General features: G+C 35.5%; 1 protein-coding gene across 6 annotated transcripts in view; it reads left to right on the forward strand.

Moving 5' to 3' along the window:
* RBMS3 (RNA binding motif single stranded interacting protein 3) overlaps nucleotides 1-21,790 on the forward strand; it is a 1,456,421-nt gene that overhangs the window by 1,281,020 nt on the left and 153,611 nt on the right. For all 6 annotated transcript variants that reach the window (XM_074405764.1, XM_074405765.1, XM_074405763.1 and 3 more), the window contains one exon: nucleotides 19,538-19,644. In XM_074405764.1, the coding sequence (XP_074261865.1) occupies nucleotides 19,538-19,644 (107 nt within the window). The remainder of the gene's footprint in view (nucleotides 1-19,537; nucleotides 19,645-21,790) is intronic.

Consider the following 21,790-nt stretch of genomic DNA (forward strand, 5'->3'; position numbering starts at 1 on the left):
ACATATGTAAGCAACCATTTGGGGATGCTTGAGCAGGTTTTTTGTTTTGTTTTTAACCAAACTTTTAAGAGGCTTTTTTGTTGTTGTTATTCTTAAGTTAGGCTCAAAAACATGGGGACAAATTAAAACCTACATAGAGAGAAAAAGAACACAATGCTACCATTTTGGGACATTGTTCAATGACATGTTGCAAGTGCTAGAGTTTGCTCCTTGAAGAGCAATTGGAATCATTATCTAGATCATTTTCATTTTCTAGACCTTTTGTAAAAAACAAAAGATATTTTTGCATTTATTAATCTATTTGCAACCCCTTAGAGACTTTGATTTTTTTATAATACTGTTAAAGTAATATCAGATATTCACTCAAGTCTGTTCCATTTTTGAATATTGTCTTTCTCACATACCTATGCACATACAAATATACCACTCCACCCCCTCCGCCAAAGGAATGTGTGTGTGTGTGTGTTTGTGTGTGTGTATTTCACATTTAAAAGCAGGCCAAGGCCAGGTGCAGTGGCTCACACCTGTAATCCCAGCACTTTGGGAGGCCGAGGCAGGTGGATCATAAGGTCAGAAGTTCAAGACCAGTGTGGCTAAGATGGTGAAACCTTATCTCTACTAAAAATATAAAAATTAGCTGACTGCAATGGCAGGCACGTTTATTCCCAGCTACTCAGGAGGCTGAGGCAGGAGAATTGCTTGAACCCAGGGGATGGAGGTTGCAGTGAGCCAAGATCGCGCCACTGCACTCCAGCCTGGGTGACAGAGTGAGACTGTCTAAAAAAAAAAATGAAAGCCAACTAAAGGATTGTTTTGGTCAACTGTAGTATTTGGGTTAATCAGGTAATACTGCACATTCTCTTTCAAATTTAGATTTTTACATAATAACTTGTTTGATATAGTTATCAAACAAATGGGGGAAGGTCCCATAATGTTAAAAGAACAAAATAAACAAATAACAATGAAGAATTTGAATTTAAAGACAGATTTTAACAGCAAGAAGCGTTCTACAATGCATTTCCATTTTGATGGCCATTTTAATAACAATGCTGAAAGAGAATGTATCTCACCTATGTAGCATAAAATTTCCTTGATTCCACTTCATTTCAGGATTTAGAAGCATCAGCTCAGACACTATAGCAATAATCAATAAACACACCAATTATGTCAGAATGAAGCTTCCTTTGTGTTTGATATTGTGCTAGATGCTTTAATGCATTCATGTTTATTCCACAAAACTGTTTTGTGGACTGAACAGGTAGTTTATGAATGGCTGAATATTTGCAGCTGTATTTCTCCCTTGCTTTACACAGAATATTCTATGCCTTCCTTCGTTTTGCACTTCTGGGAAGGATACAAGGTGGGCAGAGGTGCAGGTTTGCAAGAAACTGGGACAGGCTGGCAACCTTCCCCTTTAGAAAGCTGCTAGCAAGAGGTTGGACTGGATCCTAGAGGGCAAGGAATGAGGGTACAAAGACAAGTTTCTGTGAAGACTGAGAAGTAATCCTGGGGAACAGGGGATATGCAGAAAAAGTGAAAAAGACAGAGAAAAAATGAGTTTATTAATGGGATATTCTTGCTGTTCTGTTAGTTTCTTTAAGCTACTAAGGTAGACTGAAGGACTTTTTAATGCTTCTTAATTGTTTTTCTTTACACTCGACTCCATGATGAGACTGGACCATGAAGGAGGGCATCTTTATTGAGATTACATAACGTTCAATATATTCAATCAACTTGGTTAATATTCACTGAGGTTACAAGAATGAATGCCCCCAAAGGAATCTCTTTATTTTCCTACTATCATCTCTTCTTCCACTGAGACTCTGATATTTTTTTGAAATTACATTTTTTTTTTTAAGTTTTTGGGCTCCTCTGAATATAATTGAAGGAAATTTCTTTCCTGTTCTCCATTTTCACTAGGAAGTTGGGAGCCACGTGTGTAAGGATAATGTTTATTGATTCTTAGAAGGAAGGATCTTAGATAATGTCTTCTCTGACATCGTCTTTTAAATATGAAAATACACAGGGATTTGCTGTTTTACAAACAAATAAAACCCAGATCTTTAGGTTTGGTAACGGAAGTACCTCTGTTTGATGAGGAACAGCTAGACCATGAAATCTGATTCTCATCCCTTGAGTCGCACCTTTCTCCTCAGGCATCCTGCTAGTCTCTGGAGGCTCTTGTCACTCTAGCACAGAAGAGATTAAGAAAGGATCTCTAATAATGCACTGATCTCCTCTCCCAGCACCTTCCCCCTTTTTCATTCATTGCCATTTTTCCAAAGAGCTGAGTACATGCTAACCTCAAGACATTTCGTACTTCTAACCCTTTGCCTACAACACTTTTCTTTCTTATATTTCCAAAGATTGCTGCCACCTTTCTTTTAGAACTTCACTGAGATCTTTCCAGATTACTGGATCTGAGGTATTACCTGCTCTTCTCTCGCTCTCTGCTCCTTACATCACCTTGTCTATTTCTTTTAGCACTTCACAATTGAAGTTTTATTTATATGCTTATTTGCCTTTCGTCTGTCCCTCTTTACCAAGGTATAGTTTCTGTGATGGCAACATTCCTTAGTCTAGTTCTCTGGGATTTAGAATAATGCCTGGCACATAGTAAGTGCTCAATAAATAGTTGTGAATGAATAAACGTTCTTCTGTTACTGTTGAGAATGGGCTGTAATCACTGAAGATTGTGGTAAGTAAGGAAGAGGGGATCATTTGATTCAGGAGGCAGTATGGGATGAACTATGGATTATCAAGACCTGGGATTATTTACTGGTTCTGACACTTATTAGCTGGGTATACTTAATTTATCTAAATTTTCTGATCTTCGGGTTTTTTTTTTTCCCATCTCAAAATGGTTTTCAACTCAAAAACACATAGTTTTGTGGAATAAACATGAACCCATTAAAGCATCTAACACAATATAGAATACAAAGGAAGCTTTATTTAAATATTGATAACTATGTAATTTGCCTTTAAAATGTTAATCTGCATCTTAGAATTTATAATGCATATCAGATCTTAAATTGCAATTTTACTTTCTATTTCTATATATACCAAGCAGGACCACATTCTGGTAAATCTATTTTCATATTTTGAAAAAAGCAGGGAATTCTTCCTCCTGAGCACATAAAGCCAGTTTCCTCAGAATTAAATTCTCCTGTGAGGAAGAGAACTGGAAAAAACTATCTTAAGATGTATGTGGAACTAACTAAAAAACCTGAATATTCAAGGCAATCCTAAGCAAAAAGGAACAAAGTGGAGAAATCGCACTACCTGACTTCAAACTATACTACATAGCTACGGTAACCAAAACAGCATGGTACTGGTACAAAAACAGAAACATAGGCCCATGGGACAGAATAGAGAGTCCAGAAATAAGGCCACACCCCTACATCTATCTAATCTTCAACAAAGCTGACAAAAACAAGCAAGGGGAAAAGGACTCCTTATTCAGTAAAGGATGTTTTGATAACTAGCTTAGCCATATGCAGAAAATTGAAACCGAACCCCTTCCTTACACCATATACAAAAATTAACTCAAGATGGATTAAAGACTTAAATGTAAAATTTCAAAGACAACCCAGGAATTACCATTATGGACATAGGAATGGGGAAATATTTCATGACAAAGATGCTAAAAGCAATCGCAACAAAAGCAAAAGTTGACAAATGAGATCTAATTTAAAACTAAGAGCTTCTGCACAGCAAAAGAGAATATCAACAGAGTAAACAGACAACAGAATAGAAGAAGATATTTACAAACTATGCATCTGACAAAGGTCTAATATTGAGCATCTATAAGGAACTTAAACAAATTTACAAGAATAAAACAACCCCATTAACAAGTGGGCAAAGGACATGAACAGACACTTTTCTTTTTCTTTTTCTTTCCTTTTTTTTTTTTGACATTTTTCAAAAGAAGACATACATGTAGCCAACAAACCTATGAAAAAAGCTCAGTGCCACTTTTCATTGGAGAAATGCAAATTAAAACCACAATGAGATATTATCTCATACCAGTCAGAATGGCTATTACTAAAAAGTCAAAATATAACAGATTCTGACAAGGTTGCAGAGAACAGGGAACACTTATAAACTGTTGGTGGAGTGTAAATTAGTTCAACCATTGTGGGAAACAGTGTGGCAATTCCTCAAAGACCTAGGAATAGAAATACCATTAAACCCAGCAATCCCATCCATAGGTATATACACAAAGGAATGTAAATTGTTTTATTATGAAGAAACATGCATGCATATATTGATTGCAGCACTATTCACAATAGCAATGACATGGAATCACCCTAAATGTCCATCAATGACAGATTGGATAAAGAAAATGTAGTACCTATACACCACGGAATACTATGCAGCCATGAAAAAGAATAAGGTCATGTTCTTTTCAGGAACATGGATGGAGATGGAGGTTATTATCCTTAGCAAACTAATGCAGGAATAGAAAGTCAAATACCACATGTTCTCATTTATAAGTGGGAGCTAAATAATGAGAACACATGAACACATAAAGAGGAATAACAGACACTGGAGCCTCTCAAAGAGTGGATGGCGGGAGGAGGGAGAGGATTAGGAAAAATGACTAACAGGTACTAAGCTTAGTATGTGGGTGATGAAATAATCTGCATAACCAACCCCCATGTCACAAGTTTACCTATGTAACAAACCTGTACATGTACCCCTGAATTTAAAAATTAAATTAATAAAGTTTGAAATTGGTACCTATGTAATTTTCCTTTAAAAAGTTCATCTGCTTTTTAGAAATTATAATTTACATCACATCTTAAGCTGCAATTTACTTTCTAACTATTTGTATGTATAACAAGCAAGGGCACATTCTGGCACATCTGTTCTCATATTTTAAAAAAGGAAAGGGGTTCTCTCTCCTGACCACATAAAGTCAGTTTCTTCAGAATCGAATTTTCATGTGAGGAACCAGGTAATTAATTCTAGATTTGAGACACCTTCAGGAGACCTTCTCTCTACTCTGCTTAGAATATGTCCAGTACTAAATCAGGAACAGTTCACCAACTCTAGTTGGAAAATGCTTCATTTCATGGTCATAGAGAAAGGAAGACAGATGTTGACTTGATTGTTAGCTAACTTTCTCTGAGATAATCCAAAATGGAAAAGGTGAAGAATGGTTTTACTTTGCCCTTTATATTACCTGGCAAATTTGACAGTGTCTCTCATGGGCTTTGTCTACAAGAGTGAAACAAGTCAGAGAGCTTTATAGTAATGTGGCATATTTAGGTCCTTCCACAAAGTCAACCCTGGTAGAACAGATCATAATCCATATAAAAACAAAGCTCCCCTTCTTACCACTTTAAGTTTTATAGTTTAAAATAGAGCCTTTGAACTCTCAATTCTAAAATGCATCACTGTGAAGCCTGCAGAGTTTAGATCTATTTTCAATTAACTGTACTATTTCTATGCTGGGAATAAAATGAGAGGCATGACTCCAGGAAAATGGCCCTAAAAATAATAATTTTTGTATGTGCCTCCATAATATTAATAATATTTAACATTTGTTTTGTGTATTTCCATGGTTCATAAAGGTTATTCCCCTGCTTACCTTACATAATGCTACAAGTTACTCCCAATGTTTTATTCATTCAACAAATATTTACTACATGCTGCTGTATGCCAGATTTAGGGTTAAGTGTTCAGTGTAAGGTCATACAATTCTGTGAGTTAAAGGAAATTTTAAGTTGCTAGTCCACTTTTACAAGGAGTAAGTGGTAAAACTGAGGTGTGAAAATTAAGTCCATTATCAGCAAAAGGATCATATATATCAAATCCTCTATGAGTCTTAATTTATGAGAACTGTCTCAAATATGACTTCTTCCTTTAAGGAAAGCTTTTGCAGATTCCTAGATGGTTAAATTTGACTGCTTCTACATGTTTTATATCTAATCATTATATGCCAAAATATACATTATGTTCAATACAAAATATTTACTTCTTTGATTATGATTTTTTTAAGTAAAAAATGAATATACTGCCAAGCTGCAGTTACTATGTTTAGAATATATGCAACATGTGACTCGCCAAATTTGCAATGATCTTTTAGAAAATGGGGGAAAGATTTCCAGGGCCTACGATAGGTAATAAAGCCTTCCTGAGAGACTTTTTTTTTCTTTTTTGAGATGGAGTCTCGCTCTGTCGCCCTGGAGTAAAATGGTGTGATTTTGGCTCACTGCAACCTCCGCCTCCCAAATTCAAGCAGTTCTGTTCCTCAGCCTCCCAAGTAGCTGGGATTACAGGTGCCTGCCACCACACCAGGCTAATTTTTTGTATTTTTAGTAGAGACAGGGTCTCACCATCTTGGCCAGGCTGGTCTTGAACTCCTGAGCTTGTGATCCCCCACCTTGGCCTCCCAAAGTGATTATAACCCCAAAGGGATTATAGATGTGAGCCACCACGCATGGCCCCTGAGAGACTTATTATACATTAAAAGCGTTATTAAGAAATGTAGAGACTCTGATTATGCAGAGATATTTTTAAAACCTGAAAGATATATCCAGTGTCAGACTGAATTAAGTGCAGTCTTGGATTATTCTGCTGAGAGGGTGCTTGGCTGTTGTCAAGTCAGGACAATTGTCAGGGTGTCTTCCACCCTGGAAAATAAGTAAGCTTGCTAAAATTGTGCATGTGCGTGCATGTGTGCTTGTATGTGTGTGATCTACTGCATTATTCTTGGGGAATACAATGATGAATAATGCAGAGACCCTACGCTCGAGAGACATTTAAATTGTTAAAAAAAAAAAAAGGCATATAAATAAATGAGTGAGCTGAGATGTTTCACAGATGCCAAATTAGAAGTGTATATAGTAGACTTAGACAAGAATAAATGAAATTGACTTGTAATTTTAAAAAATTATTTAATGTCTGCTTTGCTATTAGAAAGAATATTCTTTAAGAATTAGGACTTTTCCTATTTTATTCATAACATAGTCTTTCATGAACAGCACAAAAGCAGATAAATAGCCCCATGTTTAAAATGAATTTTGAATGCATTTCAGGCAAGGGTGAATAAATAAGTTGAATTAATCTATTAAAAGTGAATTAATAATAAGTTATCATATAGGAATTTGGGGGGTGGGAAAAGTGATTGGGAAGTATTTTTTGAAAGTGATTAAGTAGGAAAAGAGAGAAGCCAGTTCAGACAGAAGGAGCAGCATAAGCGAATCTGGGAGAATGTGAAGAAAGGTCTCAAACCTTTTTGAGCAGTGCTATATATGGAAAGTGAGATGCACACAGTTAGGTGATGACATTGGATGGCCTTTTGTTTTAAGGAGTATGGACTTTATCCTAAAGGTGGGCATGTGGGGGATGAAAGTAAAATTTACACTTTAGAAAGGTCTATGGATAATCTGAATTCATATAAGATACCTTTAGTACTCACTCCCAATGGAAAAATTACTACCTATCTAAGAAAAATACGGATTTCTGGACAGCTTTTCAACCTTCCCCGGGGGTAGTCTAGCACTAAACTAGTTTATCTCTTTGTTTCTATAGCACAGAGGATGGGTATTTTATTTTAGAGTCATTTGTATGTCTTTACACTAAACATCTTCATAAGTGATGCTGCCAAATTATTTATTCATTTTTTTTAATGATTGCTTACGTTGATTTATCCATAGATGTTTACAGCACAAATGGTCTTTAACACCTCCTTGAAAAACTCAGTTTCTAGGACATGGATTACACTTATATTGTATTGATTAGTATGTGATTCAGGTTACATGAGAGCACTCTTGAAATTGTCACAATTTCAGTACCTTGACTCGAATTAGAAAAATTCCATCTCCGGTCATTACTCCTGTAAATCTTTTACCTACTGAAAGTGAGGTTCTTCTAGCTGATGCCTCTAGCCTTGTTAACTCATACCTACGTGGTAACATATAGCTTTCATTTTGAAACCAGAATTGTATTTATTTCTACTAACTGAGTTCACTGCCTCCTGGGAATTCTTTCAGCCTCTAGCACAGGAAATATACGCTTAGGAACAGCATGAGGGAAATTGAGATGTGTTTTCTTGACCTGAGTTGAAGTTCGGTCTAAGGGTGTGTATGTATTTTCTTCCTCGGCGGAGAATCCTAAGTGAACGTTCTCCTAGAAAGAATCCTGATGTTTTGCATTATTAGATTCCTCTCTATCTACCCCCAACCCCACCCAGGCCCCCATTTGTTTTTTTCCTAGAGTGGTTAACATGACTTTCACTTGAAATTAAGAGTTACGCCTGGGATTATGACTTGGAATTCTTTCTTGTATTATTATTATTTTTTTCAAGTAGGTTGGCTAATTGTATTTACATGTGGAAATGTGGGGACACTATGCTCTTAAAAAAAAAAAAGATTATCGCCCTGCTCTCCAACTACTTTACATTTCATTATAGAAGTAATATTAAGAAGTTATTTTGTCTGTCTATGTTTATTTAATGATATGGTCAAAGGATAATGATGTGCGTATTACCCTCAGCCACTTGACAGGACCACTGTGGTAGACACTAGGCAATGGTGAATAGGGCCAAGCTCCTGGCTGCGGTCAAATCAAATTCTCCTAGTAGTGGAGAGGAACATGGAAATGCACATTTAATGAGATTTAGCTCATCCCTTGTTGATGAACATTTATAAATTATGGTACATCATAATTATGCCATAGTACTAAGCGGCATTTCATGATATATGCTAATATGGAAAATTCTTCACATATAATTAAGGTAAACAAACAAAACCAACAAACTAAGCAATACTACCATCTTTGTAATTAAAAGAACTAAATAAACAAATTAGTAGATGTATATAGTTATGCAGTTTTTGGAAGAAATCCTAAAAAGTGGGGGATTTTAAATAGATATTTTTATTTTTGACCTTTTTATCGTTTAAATTTACTAAGTTTTTACGTCTTCTTTTTTCATTTTTTAAATTCAGTTTTATATCAAAGGGGTATCATATGGTAAGATTATAACAGTATTTTTCTTCTTTGTACCTCTTTCTAATAAAAAAATGCCATCTTATATATAGCACTTAGTAATCCTATAAATAGAAAATACGGTATACGAAGAGCTCTGTCAGAAGAAAGTGCAACACTGTGGAATGAAGGAGGAGAGAGGAATGAGGCAGGATCAGAAAGACTTCATCTTGGTCCGTAAATAAGATTCTTCTAATTTCAAAGGTGCTTCATCTTAGAAACTTTTTTCTTGGTGCTTTGCCTTCTAGCCACACAAGTTTCGCTAGACTGTAGTTACATCAGTCAACTGATGTTTCTTGGAAATGCTGGTACTTTCCAATTTCTTGGTGTCAAAATATTGCCTTCATTCAGCACTGATAACGTTCCAGCCTTTTCCTCAAAAAGTGAACCTGATTTAACTGTCAGTGAAAACTTTATGTCCCATCTACTTGAAACATTATCTTTCCCACTTGAAACAATAGCACTACATTATTCTCCTTCTTGAGATGGTTGTTCCTTTTAGAACCATCTTTTTGTATAGGAAAGGAGTTATCAGAGAATTGTTACAAGTTTTTTTAAAGGAGGGTGATTTAGTATTTAAAACAGAGAAAAGATCTTGAGATTATTATTTAGGCCATAATATCATTTGTCAAAAGGGGATCTGCTCTATGTTGCTTTTAGGCAAATAGCTATTCTCTGCTTTTATCATCACTTGTGGGGCATTTTCTATCTTGTAAGTTTGTTTCACATAGTAGAGAATTATATATAAAACTAAATATAAGCAGTGATCCATTACTGAGGGATAAAATCAGGCATGTACATGAAAATTACATTTTTTCAATGTATGCTATTAACTTTTGATTTATTGCCTCTTTTTAGTTTCGAATCCCTTACCAGTTTTTGGTCTAAATAATAGGCATAAACAGGAGCTTGACACTTATAAATATAACCCAGGTGATTTGTTTATTCTTTTAAAACCATTACTAGAGGGGCAGCATAAATTATTTTCAGAGATCTAATTGGTTTCCTAGCTTTCATTTCTAATTTAACCTGGCCCAGAGAACCGTGGTAATTGTATTTTTGTGAGTACTCCATCTTCTTGCCCCATTTCAAAGTGATGAAGTTAGTCATAAGACCTGCTTAAATGTCATTCCCTATTCCTTCTGATGGTAAAGAAGGTAGAAAGGAAGCAGTTGGAGAAAGTGTTCACTTAAAAATCGAGAGAACTGATTGCAGCTTTGCCACCAACTACCGCAAATTAGCTAGCAATTTGTTGAACTTTTATTTTTATTTTCCTTATTGACATAATAAAGAGTTTGAATTAGGTAAATTTTATGGTTATATGGGAGACAGGATCTATGTGCCATTCAGAGTGGGATTGTATTACAACTAAAAATTACATACCTAGTTACATCTCGCTTATTATAGTACACAAAACATAATTAAATCCTAAATTGCATGCTAAGAGTCAAATGAAAATGTAACCTAATAGCTTCCTTTGCCATATGAAGGTTTTCTAACTGTAAATTATATAATTCTGTGTTGTAACCTTCAAGTAATTTTTACCATGTAAATTGTGGTTTAAAGTTAAGGCTCGCTAGCTCTGTATCTAGAAATAAATACATACACACATATACGTGGGGGGCGAGCATGCACACCACACACACGTACACACTCTGGTGGGCATTAGAAGTTTATATGCATAGGACACACGTGGAAAAGAAAGCAGACATTTTCTAACAAAAGCTTTTGCAAACATTTCAGAAGCCTTAGTCTGCCAGACCCTACTGGATATAACAAAACATAGTGTTTTGGGATAAGTCAAAATAATTAAAGGCATGGGTTCCAGCATACAGTCAGCTTCAGACACTTATTTCTAACATTTTTTACATCAATATTTTTGTTCCAAATCAGTATAAACCACTTCTGTTTGCATTTGGAAGGGTGGTGGAGTGTTGGAGCAGGCACAAAAGGAGTTCTAAATCTTTGTTGCAAGGCTGCCAGTTCTCAACACCAGGTCTAGATGGCCCCAAATGTTCTTAAAGCATTTGACTAAATCTTATCATTTCATCGATCTTTCTAATTTATATTTTTATTTAACAAACACTGATGAAATCTTGTTTTTATCCAGAGTGACAGTTGACTTGTTTGCCACGTGCTTGCTCATGATTTGGCAGTTGGCATTGGGTAGGAGGTGGGGTATATATGTAAACTATTGTTTCAAACTCCAGTGGAATTGGATGTGATTTCTGAGCTAGAGGATGTTGTATGACTGTAGTGCTGGAGGCTGACATCCATTCTGTGCTCTACAAATGCCTATCTATATTTCTATTATAGCAGCCATTGTAATCTATTTGAGTTTTCCTTTTACTTGGCTTTCTCCCCTTCTAGACTGTGACCACTTTGTCAGGTGCAAAGTCTAGAGTAATGCCAGTATTTTTCGGTACTGTATATATGTGGGTTAAAAAATAAATAAAAGATGGTGTTAAAAATGCTCCTCAGTTTCATTATCATCCTTCAATTAGTATCATGTTCTAATCCATTAGTATGAACAGCTTTTCAGTGTGCAAGTCACTCGGAATATCACAGGAATAGTTTAGAGAAGAGATTTCGTTTGTTTCCTTTTTTAAATTGAGAAATAATTTATATTCTTACCATTTTTCTTTAAAGGTAGCTCCTGGTTCAAAAATTTATATGATTTTAACTTATAATTTTTAAGATTCTTTTTTAAATTCCTTTGTTTTGTCTACTCTTACACTAAGAGTTTATAGACTCACCTTGAATAAACTACTTCTATTGTCCTTTGTTTCTCTTCTCCACCCAGCTCCTCCGACTGTTATTTTTTTCCTGAAGTAGGATTTATAATCTATCTGAAGTGAGGAAATTTTTAAATTTAATAGTTAAACTACCAGACCAATAAAGTCATAGTAATAAAGAGATATTTAAAACCACCAGCACAGTCCAATACAAACACTAGAATAACTTAAACTGAATATTAAAATTAAAAATGTTCAACCTATCTAACGGAAAGCAGGAATTCTGCTATTGATATATTAGATATCAATATCTTCTCATCAATAGGATATTAAAGAACAACTTAGTGACTTTAGTGACTTATCAAACTGCATGTATTTCAAATTGTAATCAGAAAATCAAAATAAATTATTATACCTTGATTTTGGTAAGCAAAATTTTTGTCATTGTTTTGCTTGCTTGCTTAAAACAGCAAATCCTATCAGCTATCTGATCATTACATCAGTTTATGCATTGTATGTTGCAGGTTTAATACAAAGTTTGGAAGACTAGAGATATTCCATTAAGCAACCAAATAGTAATTACTCCTTCATAATTACTGTGCAACTTTATTGCTATGCATTGTTATAATTATATTTTAAATACTCCCCATTTGCATGAAAGACCATAATGTCTTCTAGCACATTAAAGTCTGTGGCTTATAACAGCTTCGCACTTCCACAAAGGACTCTTCTTCATTCAGTCTCTATTTTAACTACTGTTAAAAGAGACTAAACAAAAGTAATTGGCACCATAATCCTGCAATAAGGAAACTGTAAGACATATAATATTTCTATGCTACTGAAGTCTCTAATTATTCAGAGCATTTCGTGTTTAACATTTAACATGCATTCCTCTTTCGGTTACAAATTCAGTAGTAACCAAAACAGTCCTTCTCGAATCTTAACATACACGTCGATCACCTGGGGATCTGGTTAAAATACAGATTTTGATATAGTTGGTCTGGAAAGGGGCCCAAGAATCTACATTTCTAACAAGCTCCCAGGTGATGACCCCATTGCTGCTGACTCACTGACCTTACTGTAACATCACTTTCATATGTTATCTATAACTAAGTGCAAAATGCTGTTAACAGTGCACATACACACACATTACACACATTACACACATGCATATACACATAGCAAACTTCACTCCAAACTCTGCTGTGACCACTTTCTACCCTCAGAGCTGGTAATTAATTGCTACTGTCAAAGGACATATTTAACACAAAGAGAAACAGCATTAACCTATGAAATGCAGCCAAATACGCACTAGATAATATCACTCTGAGCGGGGATAGAGTTGAAGAGGGCTTCCTTGTCATTTGCCAGATGGAGGCATGTGTGTGCGTGCGTGGTGGGGGGAGTTGGGAAAAGAAATTCCAGACACGGAGGAACTGCACTTAGGAGTGACGGGAGTGAAATTAGCCAGGTATAGTGGCACGTGCCTGTAGTCCCAGCTACTCCGGAGGCTGAGGCAGGAGAATCATTTGAACCTGGAAGGCAGAGGTTGCAGTGCGCTGAGATCCAAGATTGCACCACTGCACTCCAGCCTGGGCAAAGGAACAAGACTATATCTCAAAAAAAAAAAAAAAAGAAAGAAAGAGAGAGAGAGAGAGAGAGAGAGAGAGAGAGAGAGAGAGAAAAGAAAGAAAGAAAGAAAGAAAGAAAGAAAGAAAGAAAGAAAGAAAGAAAGAAAGAAAGAAAGAAAGAAAGAAAAAACAAAACAAAAGCAAGTGACAGAGGTGGAAACTACTCAGGGATGGAAGGATACTAATAAAGATATGATTCAGGGGACAAATTCTTATTCTCTAATCAAGGAATTTGGACTTTATCTTAAAGATATTTAGGAATCACCTAAGAACTAGATGATTATGTGAATTTTGATTTACCTATTCTACTAATGTTTTCTCTGCCACTGTCAATGAAATATTTCTCTTTGGAAAATTAATCTGAATTTGACTCCTGAAATTTCTTTTTGTTCAAATGGTATATTTGAAATTTTATTTCTGGAATTTCTTTAAATGTATCTAGTAAACCCTTGTGGTCGTAATCTGCCTTCCATTATAATCATCTTAAAATTAACAGAATATTTTTATCTTAAAATTAGTAGGATCAGATGTTTTAACTTAGCACTGTTAGTAAATATACAGAGGTCATTATCAATATTTATAGATGAGCTGCTTATGCAGATCCCCAAATATCAGGGTGGCTAATATTTGAGACCTTTAAAAACTGTAAAATTTATGAAGACAGTGTGCAAAGAGATCTCAGTTGAAAGCTAAGAAAATCTCACCCTATGACTTTTAAATTTTTTCTTAGTGTTAAAAATAATTATTTGAAAGTTCTCTTTAAAATAATGGAAAATTTATTTTAAGGTAGGCTTAAAGTCCAGAATCTCATACTCTTTATATATTTGATCCTTGGCAATCTACAACATTGTTATTTGGTAATATTTACTTCAGGGATGCCTCTGCTAAATATTTATATGCCAATAGGTAGAAAAAAAATTACGGTAAATAACTCATTTAGACCCTATTTTCCCCCTCAATACTGCCTCCCTCATTCCATAGCTTCCCAGGTTCCACAAACTTAGCTTTTAAATATGTATGTCTGTATATGTGTGTGAGTATAAATATACACATATATAAATACACAAATATACTCCAATTCCTTTGTATAAAAAATGCATGTGTTATATATACATTTGTATTTATAATACATAATTGTTTATGTTATATATATGTTTGTATTTATAATATATAATTATTTATGTTATATATATATTTTTGTATTTATAACACATAAATGTATATAATACAAATATTTAAACAAGGGAATCGGGAAAGACCTGCCTTTTTAGGTATGTAATTATAGATATGGAATTGTTTTAGGGAGAGGTAATGAAAGGTAGAGATGGTCTCTTTTAATGAGGAAGGATTTTCTGGAACTTGGCACTAGCAACAGTAATTATTTAACATTTTAAAATGGGATCTGGAAACGGGAAACCCCAGTGAAATCTATTGCTATGTAGATGGCCCAATAGTTTTTCTAGTAGTAAACTACAGCCCTGATGGATTTAAACTGCCAATAGAACTCTTGCAATTGAGTGGTAAAAATAATAGTAATAGTAGTAACGATCAGAAACATCAACCACAAAGGAACAGGGAGCATTCATCACAGGCAATTGCAGGTTAACATACATAATAGTAACATGACATGCATCATACCCAGGAGATAATGAAAGCCAAATTCTGGCAATGACTCAGAAAACATACCTAGTGCTCTAGTGGCCAGATGACCCAATGACAAGCCACAGCAAACAAGAACCATTTTAGAAACCCGGATCTTCTCCATGAAGACATCTTTCTGTTGTTGTTGAAGATAGTTGCAAGTTCTGTATGTTGATGAAGCCTCTCTAGAGTGAAAATGGAACAGAGCTGATGAAAATAAGCTTAATTAAACACTCCAAACTCTCTGACACTGACACATGACCAGGTTTCACAGTTGATAACTGGGAAGTGGCTGATAGAGATTCTAATCAATAATGATCTTTGCAGCAAATTGATTCAATATTTATTTATATATAATACAGTCTTTTAAAAAATGTTCACAACAGCTCTATGAAGTATTTAACATTTTCCTCATTATATGCATAAGAAAAATGAGTTACAGAAATGAAAGAAAGAAAAGAAAAGAAAGAAAGAAGAAAGAAAGAAGAAAGAAATTTTGCCTAGTATCTTGTAGCTAGTATGGAAAAGAGCCAGACTTCAAACCCAGGAAACTGGTACCCTTAACAATTAAGTGACCCCAAAGTGATATAGCCTAGGGAAGTATGAGCATGTAGAAACTACTTGAAGAGAAGTCATATTCTAGGCTACTAGAACCAGGACTATCCTATATGCCTTAAAATAATCATTATTAGGGGACAGTAAGGAGAACCCTGTCTCAGAGAGTAGAGGTATGTGTCATAAAAGCCATTACTTAAAGATCTATAAAAGGTATAACTTAAATTTTTAAAAATGATCATTTACAACTTGGAAAAGAAACTCAGAATGTTCTGTAGCCACTGGGCAATGTATTCTTGCAGTGTAAGGCAAGATAAAATCTGGAAATTAACAGGAAAGTTTTTAGCAACAAAATAAGCAAGTTAGTCTCTTTTAAAATATAAATCTGATGTTAACAGAAGCCTTATGATACTAAAAGAAAACAGTAGGGGGGCTGAGGAAAGGAGTGAAAACATGCTCCTCACCTCTGAATTAGACATCTAAGAGGACAATCAAATTCGATCTCATGCCTGGGAATGGACTGTAGGACTGAAAGATAAATCTGTACACAAAAGTTCTTATGTATGAGCCAATTCTGCTTATATGGACACAATGCAAATTGGTATGACAGTTATTTTTTTCCTCAAGGATGATGCTTAGCAGATAAAGCCTGATTCCCAATTCCGGATTGGTTCAACTGCACTTAGTGGTTTAGCTGCTACCTAGTTTTAAATCCCAGGTGTGTGACCAGCAGCAAAGCCACTCAACCATTCTGTATCTCAGTTCCTTCCCTGGTAAAATAGGGAAAAATATTAGTTGCCTTATAGAGTTGTAGTGAAGATTAAATGCAATGATCTATGTAAAATGAAAGTGCTTGATAAACTTTAACCAATTATTAACACCAATAGTTAAAAAAAGAAAAAAGTCCTCTCCTTGGATAACATTTCTCGGTTTTTTAAAAAGAAAGACTATTTTTGAGTAGAAAGAAGCTGGACTGTTAAGGATGATATGTTCATTTTCTTGACAATGGTGATGGTCACACATAGGTATATACATATGTCGACACTGACAAATTGTATACTGGTAATATGTGCAGTTTATTTTATGTCAGTTGACTCAATAAAGCTGCTAAAAGCAAACAAACACAAAAGCTTGCCTGTGGGTGTCATGTGTGTGTCTGTGAATTTAGTTGCTAGGAAAATTTCTTACCTAACAGAGGTACACAAAGCTGACATCCCTCCTTACAAGAAATTGGAACTAGTTTCTTTACAGCAAGAAACGTGAGGTGCTTCTGGATTTATCTTTTGTGAGAAATTTGTACCACTGACAGTAATGGACACAAACATTAGCATGACCATCCCATTTTAATAGCTCTATGTACCTGAATCTTTAAAATGGCAAGAGAGAAAATACTCTACAGTGGAAAGTGATTTTACATGTGATATAAATATATAGTTTTTAAAACTCACAGGAAATTATGTTACTTAGAGAATACTGGGATGCAATGATTGCATTTGGTATTTAGGGTTCTCATCTGGAATCAGAATTTACAGTACTTCCATCATAAAGGCAGTGACTACAGACATTCCACGATGCAGTCTTTCTCTTGTGTGATATTTCTGGCTTCACCCAAGTCGCTGGAGTCAAAGGCTCATCAGAGCAGGCAGGGTGAGAAAACACTTGTGTTCAGTGAGGCAATGCTATTTGTTGAGTGCTCTCTCTATACAGAACTGTGTGCTCTGTATAGGGTAGGAATGACATTTTGTTTTTTGTTTTTCTTGGTCAATGGTGACCCCTGTCTCTTTGAGTCATTTCCTCATTTCCTCCAGTACTGATAAGAAGAGCTGCTGCTAATAAAGAGTGAGCTAAGAGGGTCTGGCAAAATATTACTGCCCTTAGAGCTAAATGATTTTCAAATATTTATTTGTAGGTACCTGTTTGACTGTATTCTTTTTCTGTTGTTGATTTTGGAAACAATTACGGAATTCTCATTAATTCCTTAAAAATGTTGAACTTGACCCAGATAATTAGATGCAAGCAATCTAGCTGAGGGTGGGAATGGGGGAAGATGGATACTGGGGAGACTGTGTCAGTTACCTTGCCGTGTATCAATTATAATATCTTAGCGGCATGAAACAATAAAGATTTCGTTAGCTCACACATTTGTGTGGTGGGCTCAGTTTATATCACCGGGGCTCATATATTTTTTTTCTGTTGTTAAATGCAGGTTAGCTTTGTACCACTAGTGATCTTGAATGTGCTCATTCACATGTCTGGGTGGTGGCTGGCACTGGATGGTCTAGCGTGGCCATTCCTGGAAGGTTAGGATATTAGGGATGACACATGTTTATTCACATCTCATCCAACAGCAGGCTAACCAGAGCATGTTCACATAGTCATTCACAGGACCAAAAGAAGCAGCTCCCAACATCTAAACCCATTTCAAGCTTCTGCTCATGTCTCATTTGCTAACATCCCATTGACCCAAGCAGTCACATGGGGTCAGACCTAGAATCACAGTGAGAGGGCCCCACAATATCATATAGCCAAAGGCAAGGACACAGGGATGGGTAAAGTATTAGAGCCTTTAATACAATTAATCTTCAGTAAAACACATTTTTCCTAAGGAGTAACAGTTGTGCAGGGTGCTCATTTTAGTTTTCAGACTATAAACTGACAAATTAATATTTGGTTAATTCAAGCAGATTAACTAACAAACCAACCTTCCCATCCATATTAATGTATCAACCAAGTTGGTCAGGCCACTTTGGCTTTCATTTTATTCGTTTATTTAAATATATATTTATTGTGGCCAGGTGAGGCGCCTCACGCCTATCATCCCAGCACTTTGAGAGGTCAGGCGGGTGAATCACCTGAGATCAGGAGTTTGAGACCAGCCTGACCACATGGAGAAACCCCATCTCGACTGAAAATACAAAAATTAGCTGGGCAAGGTGGTGGGTGCCTGTAATCCCAGCTACTTGGGAGTCTGAGGCAGGAGAATCGTGTCAACCCGGGTGGTGGAGGTTGCCTTGAGCTGAGATCATGCCATTGCATTCCAGCCTGGACAAGAAGATGGAAACTCTGTCTTAGGGGGGAAAAAAAAAATATATATATATATATATATATATATATATATATATATATATATAGTAATAACAAGCAGCAATTTGCCAGTCAAGCAGGGATGTCAAGGAGAATATTAGTACTTAAAGAATAATTTTGCCCTGTTGGCTTCAAAACATTGTCATTTTCCGATGTAATTGTTGGAAGAGGAGTTCAGACATCAGTTTTGGTCACTTTTCCTTAGCAAATACATTTACCTATGTCGTGTAGGACCACTTCAAGCAGGCTGGGACTCAGAAGTTATAGCCATATTTTTTTGGCTATATTTTTATCATGTGGTTTCACTTAACATTCTAATAATTGTTCTCTCTGGGATTCTGACTAGATTTTATTGGGAAATTGGAATGGAAAGGGTTGGGTGGAGCATCAGCTTCTAGCCTCTTAGAAATTATGGAGGACTAATTTTCAAAAAGCTAATTTGATTGCAGTTAGCAAAATGTCCCTCTTTTGAGAAAGAAACTCCTAATCATCTCTCTCCAAAATTAAATTCTTCAATTTCTACAGTGCAAACACGGTTGCTTTGAGAAAAAAATATTTATCCACATATAAATACCGATTACAAACATGTTTCTAACATTACTGGAAAGGCCAGTGCTTGCCTCTTCACTTCTAAAGCAAATTCACATTCTGCTTCAACTGATTATTTTTTCAACAATATTTGTTATATTCTTTTATGATCTGCCAGTACTTTTTTGAAGCCCAGTTAGTTAGAACAGCGGCCAACAGAACTGAGACTAAAAGAAGGCCAAACATCTCTTCAGAAGCAAGATGTTACTTCAAAAGATATTTATTACAAAGCACTACTGTGACTCACATAATCACTTATTTTTAAGGGGGATTTCTTAATGTAGAATTGGTTTCTTATCTTCCCAGCCCCCAGTGAGCCTTTGCTGTGCAAATTCGCTGATGGAGGACAAAAGAAGCGACAGAATCAAAGCAAATATACCCAGAATGGGAGGCCTTGGCCCAGGGAAGGAGAGGTAAGTCCTGACCAACAACATTTGTTCTGAAATTTGGAGGTAGATATCCCTCAGAAGGTAGCAAGGCAGACAGATGGTGCCATGATGAAATTAGGTCCCATGGAAAACCCAGTGTCTTCAAAGGGGCAAATAAGCAGCCCTGTGTTAATGAAATTACTTGAGAAGGAGTAGAAGACTTCAAAATTAACCTCAGTTCTGCACTACAATAAGTCTTCTGTCTTTAACCAACCTTGATCCTGAAAGGAACTCAGCAGAATACTTATCTACAACTAAACTGAAAGAGACCCTGTGACATGCTTCTGTACAAAGAATTGATTTCTATTTGTATAATAGGTATAAAATGAGGATATAATTACTTAATAAGATACTCTCAGTGAAATCAATAGTAAGAGTTGAATGTTTGTGTTTTGAAATAGGCAAACAAAATTTGGTTGTTTTTCATCCTGCTCTTGAGACGATTTACTTGCACATGTATATATATTTATGGATATTCCCATATGTTCATTAATGTTTTATTATGTATTTTATTTTTATGTATGTAATAAGATATTATCTATGGGTCAAAAAGGAGGAAGAAAACTTGATACATACAGCATTTTGCTTTCACAACAAGGACAAGGAAAAGCACTGAACAGCTCACTGTCTATTTATCCTCAATACAAATTGGTAGAAAAGCCAGCTTATGGATCCATTCCCACTTAGGAATGGGTTCTTTTCATTACTTTTTTATAGGAAGACAAGGAAAAGGTGTCTGAGCTTTCATGAGGTCTTTTCATTATTTGGGAAATGGAAGAGAGTTGTTTGAATGTCTTGAACAAATGCCATTTTGTACCAAGGCCGTAATTTCAACAGAAGAGCTTTATTTAGTATTTCATTCAAAGCACCTACTTCATCCATTTATCATTTAAGGAGCATTGTACTTCATGCAGCATTTTACACTTTAAAATACCGACAGAATAGTGGCAAGAAAGAAAGGAGGCTGGATTTCTTTTCTCAGCAAATCCATTAGCCGTTTTTCAGTTTCTGTTTCTAAGACCATTGTCTGTTTTGAGTGTTTTCATGCAGGTCTCAAAACCCCTCTTAAAGGTTATGTTATGTTCAAGTACTGTATAATCTGTAACTCATTACATTAAGACATGAAAAACAGAATCATCATGGAGCATCAAAAGCTAATAAAAAAACAAGAGTTTTCATAGTCTCAACTTTGGAAAAGCAGTGAATATTGTGTTCAAAAAAGGAAGTGGAGGGGGTGATTTATGTATTTTTAGCATGGAGTCCAGTGCATCAGCAGATAACCCTACTAGCCCCAAAAGACAACTGATGCCTGATAGCGCTCATTATCACATGTCCCCTACCAAACACCCGTGATCTAGAAAGACTCATTTGACATTTTAAAATGTGGTTGGATAAAATGCCTGCGATTAGAGATATCTTTGGATCACAGACTATCATCACAAAGCCCTGAGACTCAATTAGCAACTTGTCATTAATGACAGAAGCTTCAGTTTCTTTCTCCTTAAGGAACTATAGTATTGCCTTCATACAATAGATGGCAATTGCAGCAAGACACTTCATCTCAGCGTACATTTCTTGAAAATGGAATCAATAAACACAAAATGGAGAGTTACAGCTGCCACCTGGCTATTGCATATAGATCTAAGATTTGGCTTCAAAGCATGATAAATGCTGTATGTACTATGGTGTGAAAGCATCGTGGAGCTGACTTTAAGACCCAGAGGAACTTATGATTTACATGTAGGTTTTCAAGGTATATTCCTACTCTTTGTTTTCAAAAGTTGATTTATAAGAGCTACACATTTTCCTTATGATTTACAAAAATCAAGGGACTATAATAAAATTTATCTGTGACCAATAAAATATATTCCAAATACATATACACATTGAGAGAAAAAAGATCAGGAAGAGAAACAGCATACGTTAGAAATACGCTTATTAAATTTCTTAGGTTGGGGATACACATGTTAATTTGTACACTTTGATTGTGGCCTTAGAAGTAGATACCCAAAGAATATTGAATAACTATGTGCCCGTCATTTTATATTTTTTGCTTCCACTTTCTCCTTGCATTTTACTTGCTAAAGTAAATTAGCAAGTTGATAAAGTATGTCATGATACAAATTAATCC

The sequence above is a fragment of the Saimiri boliviensis genome, chromosome 9 (genome assembly GCF_048565385.1).
Source record: "Saimiri boliviensis isolate mSaiBol1 chromosome 9, mSaiBol1.pri, whole genome shotgun sequence".
Taxonomy (NCBI): domain Eukaryota; kingdom Metazoa; phylum Chordata; class Mammalia; order Primates; family Cebidae; genus Saimiri; species Saimiri boliviensis.